A 10,863-nucleotide genomic window follows, 5' to 3' on the forward strand; every position below is an offset into this window, starting at 1 on the left:
CCACATGTGACACGTTTGACGCAGCACAAGATTATGGAGTTGGGTTGGGAAGTTCTACCCCCACCATATTCTCCAGATATGACACCATCAGATTACCATCTTTTTCGTTTCATCTTAATGGGAAAACGTATGCAAATGTGGAAGGTGTTAAGGGGGACATCAACATGTTTTTTGCTTCAAAGCCAAGTGATTTCTTTAATCAGTGCATTAACAACCTGATTGTAAGATGGAAAAGCATCATTGATAAGAATAGAGAATATTTCATTTAATAAATGTTTTGTCTTGATATATAAGTTGTTCGGGATTTTTTCATCTAAAAAAGGCGACATTAATTTCTTGAAAACCTAATACATAAATAGTGTAAGCATTTCCAACAGAGGAGTTGGCACGATTCTGAATAAAAGAGGTCTCTGATTATATCAATGATCCTCGAAGTGCAAAAACTTGAGAAGCCAAAACATGCAATGTAAATGAATCTAGAAAAATAACCAGTCCCTTAAAAAAAACAGTCCTCGTATGATTAATGTTACATGTAACTGACAAAAGTTTCCAAAAGGAAGTATACACGCTGAAACAGGTGAAAGAAACGATGAAAAATAGGATTAATGACTCTTAAAAAATTAAAGAAAAACATCTATATAGAATTTTATTCTATCAGGAATTCATTCGTGACCTCATTCATCTGTGAATACATTCTATCGGCAATTTAGTCGTGACTCTATTCAATATATAAAAACAAGTATTCTCATCTATAGACAAGTAAAAGAAAACAAATAATTATTAATTTTTTAATCAGAATTCAAATAAAAACAAAAGTTCTTTTATTTGTTGTTCTTAGGTATATTGTTAAAACAGGATGAAAGTTTTTACTGCAAATGAGAAAATCTTAACTGTTAGAGCTTTTACTTGGCAAACCTCATGCACTTTGCTTTATGTTTAAGTACGAATATTTGCAATTCTTAAAACTCTACTACAAAGCTTCAGCAGTGATATACCGCTTACTACGTTCCACATTTTCAGCTAAAGGGGAGTTATAAATGACAGTCAATTCAGATGTTCAGGTATGATTTGTCGCACAGGCGGCGAGAATTGCCGACTACCTGCCCTCTCTCTAGTCCTCAGTTCCAATTAATGATAGTTGTGCTTCAAAATTAGAGGTCTCTGGTCTATTCTTTTAGTTCTTGTGTATAAGATTGAATGAAAATACAAAATACTTAAATATCATGCGGAGAGTGAAATATATATATTTTTATAAGCAATATTTCACGAACACAATAGTGAACAGATATTGCTGTTATGAAGATTTGATAACTGTTTCTAAGTTTAACTTCAGATAATATAAAAAATACCAAACTTCCAGGGTTAAAAGAAAACAATTACAAACTAGAATAGCTTGGTTTGGTTTGAATTTCGCGCAAAGCTACACGAGAGCTATCTGCACTAGTCGTCCCTAAGTTAGCAGTGTAAGAGAAAAGGCAGCTAGTCATCACCAACCACCGCCAATTTTGGGATACTCTTTTGGGATTGACCGTCACATAATAACGCCCCCACATCTGAAAAGGCGAGCAGGTTTGGTGGGATGGGAATCCGCGACCCTCAAACTGCGAGTCGAGCGCCCTAACCAAACTAGAGCGTATGCATCTGCTACGCAGCGTTGATCATATTCGGAATACGAAAATGTATCCGTTTGTCCGAAATTATCAACGGACACGGACTCATTTTTAGATAGGAAAATTAGGAGTAATATTTTACATATGTTCATCAAAATCTGATTATTTTTGACCGAGCTATAGAGCTATAGGGTCAAAAATCAGTTTCCATGTTAACAGATAGGGATATTTTAGATTTTCCTGACCTTGGTGTAACCTCCACCCTCCAAAAATTAATCGTTTCTAAATTGTATCATAATCCAAATGTATAGCAACTTTCATCCAAATCCATTCAGTCGTTTTCGAGAAATCTTGCTGACAAACAAACACACAAACACACACGGGGGTGAAAACATAACCTCCGTCCGCTTTCGGGGGCGGAGATAACTGTAGGTTAAAACCTAATTTAAATAGTTTACAGCGTTGATCCAGTGACTTTATATCATTTTTATTCTAAACTTTCATAATTTTTACTAAAAACCCTTCGAGGTTTTAGTTTAAACCGAATTTTCTGGGGAATCATTAAGTTTATTATCTTACCCATCCTTAGTGGGAGTTGAATCCCCATATATACACACACACACACACACACAAAGACAAAAGTGATAAGAAAACAAAGAAATTTTACCAGAATATTTAAAAAAATGGCTAGAAAAATTTAAACGAATATATATCCATGCATACCTTGGGTCAGCTGTCGTTTCTGTGACGATCTAAGTGAAGGCGACACTAAGGCGACATTCATCATAAACATAATGTCCTACCTATAGCTCGTCAGCCAATAACACTGTAGAACACAGCTCCCTGAAGTACATCAATATTCATACCATTATAGCGGCGCCAAGAAACAGCGCCCTGTACACACACTTTTATTTTTTCATGCGCAGACGCATTTCTGCACAATTAGTATGTTTTTACGTACACTCAAATTTAACAACTATAAACAGCATCTAAGACATGTCTGCTCAAATACAGCCCTACATATCGAATTTCTGATACTTCTACTGAGTTTTAGGCATATTTCCTTGATGCTTAATATAACATTTTGTACCAGAACTGTTAACTGCAGATCTTCAAATGTTGACTTTGTTGAGTATTGCCGAATACATTTTGTGCGATGTTTGAAGTATTATTCGAAAGGGGTATTTTAGGTTAAGTAAAAGTTACTGACGAAAAACATTTCCCCCCTTCAATATATGTATAATTTCTTCTTCTAAGTATACACTCTTCACGTGACTCGTTACACTAGTCAACACTTTCATGCTCATTTCAACTTGGAACAACATGCACGTTGTTGGCTTTCGTTCACGTGATTTTCTTACGCTTGGCTGATTAACAATTTACCATATAACTCTTTTTTTTAATTAACTTAATCAGATAAGGAGTCTATAAGTCGTTCTCGTGTATTTACTACCCCCAGCGTCTTCTGGCTTGTACGTCGTGAAAAGTACTACGTGTATAAGCAAAGAGGAGACAGTAGTTACACTGTTAGACAGTCAAGCCACAGTTCTATAAATAGTCTGTTAAACTTTGGGGATAACTTTCCACGGATATTTTAAGCTCTTAATGAGAAAGTACGCACCTAAAAGTTTACTTTTATGCCTAAATACTTACAAATGCGTTACACAACTTGGCTTCTGTTCCTTTATTTTATTTCTGAGTTTCCGGTGACTCGGTGGGAGGAGCGAAAAAATAATCCCACCAATCCCTCAAATTACATTCAGCTGTTATATTTATATATCTACGTACTTCATTTTGTTCGATGCTTCGAGCTTCACATAAACGGGACATCTGACAATAAATACTGCAAATGGGAACAACAACAACCAAAAATCAACCTTCTCATGAGTATGTGTTTATTTCCCTGAAAGGGAGCCGAAGGCCGCCTGGAGGGGTCACCTGCTTTAACCACACGCACCACAATACAGTAGTGTGTTGTTTGTCAGTCAGACAACAAAACGACGTCACATAAGGGAGGCTCAACGTTGCAATTTGTACTGTCGTGACGTCAGTAAAACGTGCACATACCATGAACCGCGAGAAGAATTATGCCCTCTGTAGGCTACAACACAGCATGACATACGAACTTCAAAAGCAAGAAATAAAAATATTTGTTACTCTTAATTTTAGTTTTATTTACTCTTGAACAGAACACTTTCGGGAAACCTGCAGAAGTACGTCTAGTTTATAGAATTTATATACGTGTTTATGCATAGATTAATGTATATTTGTGGATGGGGTTGTAAGAAGGTCCATACGGAAACATCAATTCTAACAATCTGTATCGGAAAGCTTTATTGGGTTGTAAGAGTATAAATCTACCTAATGAAACATAATGGAAAGGATTTAATTTCACATTATATACCGAGGCTAATATGCAACTAGCTAACGCTTCTGATGTCACTTTAAAGCAAATTCCAAGCGCTAGTTTAGTATTTAGAGTTACCAATAAGCAAGAATAAACCAACGGTTTGCTTTAAAAGTGAATGGTCTACTTCTCGGTTAGATGCATTCAGACTGCAAGTGCTGTACACATAGAAGCACGTTGTGTGCTTCATTTAGTGTGTTTATGTAGCTGTGGAACGTGCTGCAGCATCGTAATTAAGTATACATTTCAAATGGTACGGTTAACAATTAAAGCAAAGGTGTATCTAGAAATGACTATATCTTTAATACAGGCATGGTTAAGATAAGAAGAGTATTCTACTGTTACAATAATAACAATATATATATGTACGAGAAACTTAGTACGTTTAACCATAAAATTACCGATGGGAACCGATTTATAAATATAAAAATGTGTAGATCCCCTATACTTTATGCAGAAAATGAGCGATTTTACCCTATTTTGTTTGTTCAAGCCTTTACTCTTTCGGTAATACATATAAGGCCAGGGTAAAGGAGAAGATGTAATAGAGTGACAATGACAAAAACGATAGTTTTTGTGATTGTAAATCTTCCCCTTTACCTTACAAGGGAATGTAAGTATTAAACTCATTAGCTATCGTTTTTGTGATTGTAAATCTTCCCCTTTACCTTACAAGGGAATGTAAGTATTAAACTCATTAGCAATAGCTAATGAGTTTAATACTTACATTCCCTTGTAAGATAAGGGGGAAGATTTACAATCACAAAAACATAGCTAATGAGTTTAATACTTACATTCCCTTGTAAAGAAAAGAGAAAGATTTACAATCACAAAAACGATAGGGTTTTGGTAAAATATTCTTCTTTACTTCCTTAAACTGCAATTAGCATGATACCCAATTAGTTGGCAATATACATATGTATGTGAACTAGACGAAATAACTGTTAGAGCTATTGAAACAGCATGTTGTTCAAAATGACGGATGAAGTTGGTCAGAACAAGTGAATTTCTTGTGAGAAAGGACAATACTTTTTTAAAACGTATTTTATTCTAATCTTTATAGTAAACTTGAAAATATAAATTCCACGATTCTCCAAATTATATTTATTTTTTTTAATCAAACTTAGGTAATTTTAGTGTTCTAATTTTAAGGCTGTTGTGAGAGCTCAACTTTGTAGCTCGCCGTGACGGTTTGGCAGCTACTAAACCATTTATTATAACAGTTATTAAAATTTTCTAATATTCACGATAACGCAATGTGTGCACATGTACTAGAATCTTATGCATAAGATAGATTCCTCTGAATGCATTTAATATAAATAACTGTTAAGGCAAATCAACAGATAAGTGAAAATGCATATATAATAAACGCTGTTTGCCGATACCCGCCATCTTTATGCGCCTTTTCGTAGAAATGAAATTTACTACATTGAACTTTACGTTTGATATATTTTTATCTCTTCACAAAATGATCCTGTCGATCATTTTCAAAACATAAAAACAGTTTTGTTTTAAAGTCTACCAAACGGATTTTAAGATAATTTTTTTAATACAGTATGAAATTCAAATACTAAAAATAGTTTTTCGATTCCTCTATTGAGGTTTAGATACAATATGAAATAAGAACACTAATTCCTATTCCACTGTAAACATGTTCTTCAAATGATCGTTGTTGTATGTTTTGAGTAGAAAGTCTTTACGGGATAGCTTAAAATTTCTTGTGATCTGCCATTGATGTATGACTAAAACGTTGTTTCATTCAGTCAGAAGTGATGCTACTGCTTTGGTTTAGCGCAAAGCTACACAATGGTCTATCTACGCTCTATCTACCGCAGGAAATCGAACTCCGGATTTTAACATTGTAAGCTCGTAAACGTTTTGTTGACCCACAAGAGGACAAGACGCGATGCTGAGTTTAAAAAGTTAAAACGATGTTCTCATGTTTTCTGTTAACACCTGTGGATAAGAAGTTCCGAGGTGCTGTCGAATATTTAAGGATAATGCATGTAATGTGTTTTGTTTTGTGTTGTTGTTTTTTTCTTGTAATTTATCTGGGAAAATTTGCTTTGGATTTTACATATAAATATTCATAATATGAGTTATATATTTGTTATATATATATATATAAAAGTCCCATTTATATGGCACTTGGAGTTTTTACAGCTTTGAATTAAGTCAGTTTTACTTAGGTCAAAGTTGTTATTTTAATCATACCATTCGTGTAACCTCCCAGTGGCACAGCGAGATGTCTGCAGACTTAAAACGCTAGAAACCGGGTTTCAATTGTGTAGCTTTGTGCTTAACTACAAACAAACAAACCCTTCGTGTAATGCTATGCGGTTTTTGAGTCCTCAAAAATAATATCTAAAAGTTGGGAACATCCTTCTGTGAAACTCGACTTTCTTCCCAAAAGTCGTCTTTCAATTGCATTGAAATTAAAAGTTACGTTTAAGTGTTTTTAACGTATTTTCTCGATAGACAAAACAGGACTTTTACCAACTTTCAAAAACACTAACTCAGAAGGGTTTTTTCATCTTAATAAAATCTACTTAAGGCTCATAATATGATTATACCTAGTTTAGGGATTACATATCTAACTTAGATCCCTACAGATACCTTAGAAGCTTGTTCCGTGATTAGCATTAAATCCGTTTAGGTTTTAAATGAAATGTTTACATGGATTAGGATTACGATTGTTAAGTTATTCTCTTTTAATCACTTTCTATAGCCTCCTGGTTATTCCATCTTAGTTTTTTTGTCTTCTATGCTCGTTTTGTCAGCTCGTTATTTTGTCGTTAGTACTTCAATACCCCGACGGTTCGGCGGTAAGAGTGATAACTGATAACACTAGAATTTGAGACTCGATCCCCTCCTCGACCACAGCAGAGAGTCATTTATACAGCTTTACGCTAAAATCAAAACAAGACTTTTTGTTAAGTCTCCTCAAGTTATACTCTAATTATGATTTTCTCCAATATCATCAATATTTTCACGAAAGAACCATTTTGTAAACCTAACATATAAGTTGACAAAACTAGACAGTGATACCAGATGACGAACATACGACGTATATTTGTATGTATATCCTCGGGATATTCAGTTTTTCCCATTTACTAAGACGTAGATCAAAGTAGCCACATGTAAAAACTTCGACTTCTTGCCCTTTTATCCCTTTATTAGGTTCTTTCTTTAAGCTAGTCTGACATCTTCACTTTTACCCCTCTTTTTCTTCTCTATCTATATCTGTCCATATGATTTATGACCCTTTTCGTTTGTTATCACTGTCTTTTCTGTCTCTAACTCTTTTGCGAGCAGGCACTTCATATTCCCAGGTAGCAGAGAAAATTGGGAAATTTGACGAAATATCAAGATTTTATATTTGATTTATTTATTGTATATATATATATATAAAGGCTCTATATCTTTAAATTCTGTGTGAAAAACCTTAGTCAAAGTACGTTCATACTGTCCTAATGAATATTCAGAGCAAGCGTATCAGATACAACCCTATAGCTAGCTTATGATTAAAGGTAACTAGGTAACTAGCTTATAACATGTTCATTATAAAAAATACAAATTTATTTACGTCCTACATTCTCAGTCTTCTATGTGGTGATGCTACGCATATAGTAAAGGAAAGAATCAGATTAAAATACATTCCAAAATCTGAATGGTTATTGTTTTTGTATTTTCAATTATTTTTTGTTTTCCCATTACTTTCTGCATAATTGTGAATATCTGAAAGTTTTAGGACTCTGTACTTTTTCGTGCTCCAAAACAATATTATGTTCATATATATATATATGTGTGATAGAAATTTTATTATAAGTAAAGCTAATATAAAACAAGTTAATACAGATTTCACGTCTTTGTAATAGAACAAACACACACAGATGTCGTACTTTATTAATAGACCAAACGTACGGGTTTCCTTTCTTTGTAATAGAACAGACATTACGGTTTCGTCTTTGTAATAGAACAAACACACACAGATGTCGTACTTTATTAATAGACCAAACGTACGGGTTTCCTTTCTTTGTAATAGAACAAACATTCCGGTTTCGTCTTTGTAATAGAACAAACGTACAAGTTTCATGTCTATAACATAGAAAATGTACAGGTTTCATGTTTCCGGTTTCTTCTTTGTAATAGAACAAACGTACAAGTTTCGTATCTATGATAGAACAAGCGCACGGGTTTCATGTCTCTATAGTTAAAAAAAGTACAGGTTTCATGTTTCTGTAAAAGAACAAACGCACAAGTTTCATATCTATAACAGAACAAACGCATGGGTTTCATGTCTCTATAATGGAACAAACGTACGGGTTTCGTGTCTCTGTAATGGAATAAACTTAAAGGTTTTGCATCTTTGTAATAGTCCCCCCCCCCGAAAGCACAGTGGTATGTCTGTGGACTTATACTGCTAGAAATCGGGTTTCGATACCCGTGGTGGGCAGAGCACAGTTAGCCCTTTATGTAGCTTTGTGCTTAATAACAAACAACCACAACAACAAATCTTTGTAATAGAACAAACTTAAAGGTTTTGCATCTTAGTAATATAAAACAAACTTAAAGGTTTTGCATCTTTGTAATAGAAAAATCTTGCTAGTTCATCAAACAGTTTTCTTTGTTTTTGTCAGTCTGTTACCTCTCTCTGAATTAAGAACTCGTATATTCATTGTGTTTATAGCACGCTATATATTACAGGAAATGAAAAATAAAGGTTTCCCTTGTATTCTGATATATGGGTGCTAGAACTGGACTCCATTAATATCTTAAGTGGAGAGACGGATTTCTTCTATTCATGGCCAATGTGCTTATAGTATTATTTCTATTCAAGAAAAATCTACTGAAACACGTTTATGATAATGAATCTAAAAAGAAAAAGTAAAAATAACCTTAAAGTGACAAAGACGTGAACAACTTTCACGGGGTCTTTTTCTTACATAATATTAACTAAGTTATTGTTTAAATACGCGTTGCGTAACTGGTGAGGGATTCTACACCCTAACCCTCAAGGGTTTTCAAATATAGTGGTGTATCCCATCTTGTGTGCGAAGAGAGGAGAAAAGCTATCTTTAAATCTACGTGACAACGTTCGAAACAATGTACAACAGATGTGAGCGGCCCTTGTAGCTACATACACTCCGCGATTACTTTCGGCAGTGAAGATGATAAAGAGGCGGCTGTCGAGTCACAAATCATCGTCATAGAGGAACTAATACGGATAACAACGAAGGTAAACTTGTCAACCTCAACTCTGTTCATCTCACCAGAACTAGTAAAATCCGATAGAAAGATTTGGATCAGATACAGAATTAGAACTGTGTGTGTGTGTGCGTGTGATGATGCCGGTTCTCTACACATGATAGGAATTTCATGTGGGCTAACATTAGCTACACGGTGAGATGAAATTAACACGCACGAAAGTGACGACAAGTGCTTACACGCAGTAACTTCTAAGAAATGCGTTTGTGTTCTTTGAATTAGCTAGTTCTGCATCACTAAAGCATGAAATATAGAAACGCATAATGTGGCAGGGGTTCCTGCCTTCTTGTATATCGCACTTGCATCTATTACACAAGTCCTTAACACTTCTGGTGAAATACGTGACATGACTTGTAAACAAACACTAGTGTGTGGATTGAAGTATTTTTGAGTGTCACAAAACCACTGGTGTCGTGTAATAGAAGCTGTGCCTGTGTGTAAGTGAAACTTATAAAACTGCTTTTACTGACCTTCTTAACTAATTTCACACAACAAATGAAATTTTTCACATCTCGCAAACGTGTCTCAGCATTGAAATTTTGCAAGTTCCACTATTAACTGTACATGTTTGTGGGGGGGACATAAAAATAGAAAAACAGTTTTTTCAAGTAAAACATAAGTTATTAAAACAAAGTTACATAAATCTCAAAATACCGTTTTTCAAATTGAACATCTGAAAATTAGAAAAATTGTCTTTCAGACAAAACTTAAAGCTAGAAAGATCGTTTGTCAACCAAAGTATATAACGACTAGAAAAATCGGACTGTCTTTCGAACAAAACATATAAAACTGGAAAGACGTCTTTCTAGCGAAACCTATAAACTAGAGAGGTGTTTTTCTAACTAAACTTAAAAACTAAAAATCATAAAACTCTAAAGACCATCTTTGAAACAAAAGCTAGAAAAAAAAACCTATAGACTAAACATAAAAACTAGAAAGACTGTTTTTCATGTAAAATCACGTAAAAGCTAGAAATAACAGTCTTCTAAACAAAGTATATGAATCTAAAAAGACCGTCTTTCAAACTGAACACCTGAAAGCTAGAAAGAGTGTCTTTCAGACAAATCATATAAAACCTAGAAAGACTGTTTTTCACAACAAATCATACAAAAGCTAGAAAGAACAGTCTTCTAAACAAAGTATATGAATCTAAAAAGACCGTCTTTCTAACTGAACACCTGAAAGCTAGAAAGAGTGTCTTTCAGACAAATCATATGAAAGATAGAAAGACTGTTTTTCACAACAAATCATATAAAAGCTAGAAAAAACAGTCTTCTAAACAAAGTATATGAATCTAAAAAGACCGTCTTTCAAACTGAACACCTGAAAGCTAGAAAGAGTGTCTTTCAGACAAATCATATGAAAGATAGAAAGACTGTTCTTCACAACAAATCATATAAAAGCTAGAAAAAACAGTCTTCTAAACAAAGTATATGAATCTAAAAAGACCATCTTTCAAACTGAACACCTGAAAGCTAGAAAGAGTGTCTTTCAGACAAATCATATGAAAGATAGAAAGACTGTTCTTCACAACAAATCATATAAAAGCTAGAAAAACTGTCTTTTAAACAAAGTATA

At 34.1% G+C, this 10,863-nt stretch overlaps 1 protein-coding gene across 2 annotated transcripts in view; it reads right to left on the reverse strand.

The window, feature by feature from the left end:
- Positions 1-10,863, reverse strand: part of LOC106465109 — a 189,962-nt gene that overhangs the window by 100,548 nt on the left and 78,551 nt on the right. Inside the window, exon 1 of one of the 2 annotated variants that reach the window (XM_022393419.1) lies at positions 2,334-2,446. The exons of the other annotated variant lie outside the window; for it this stretch is intronic. Within the exon in view, the coding sequence (XP_022249127.1) occupies positions 2,334-2,403 (70 nt within the window). The 5' untranslated portion in view covers positions 2,404-2,446. Of the gene's footprint in view, positions 1-2,333; positions 2,447-10,863 lie in introns of those variants that run through there. 2 annotated transcript variants of the gene reach the window in all.

This window comes from Limulus polyphemus, unplaced genomic scaffold, assembly GCF_000517525.1.
Source record: "Limulus polyphemus unplaced genomic scaffold, Limulus_polyphemus-2.1.2 Scaffold66, whole genome shotgun sequence".
Taxonomy (NCBI): domain Eukaryota; kingdom Metazoa; phylum Arthropoda; class Merostomata; order Xiphosura; family Limulidae; genus Limulus; species Limulus polyphemus.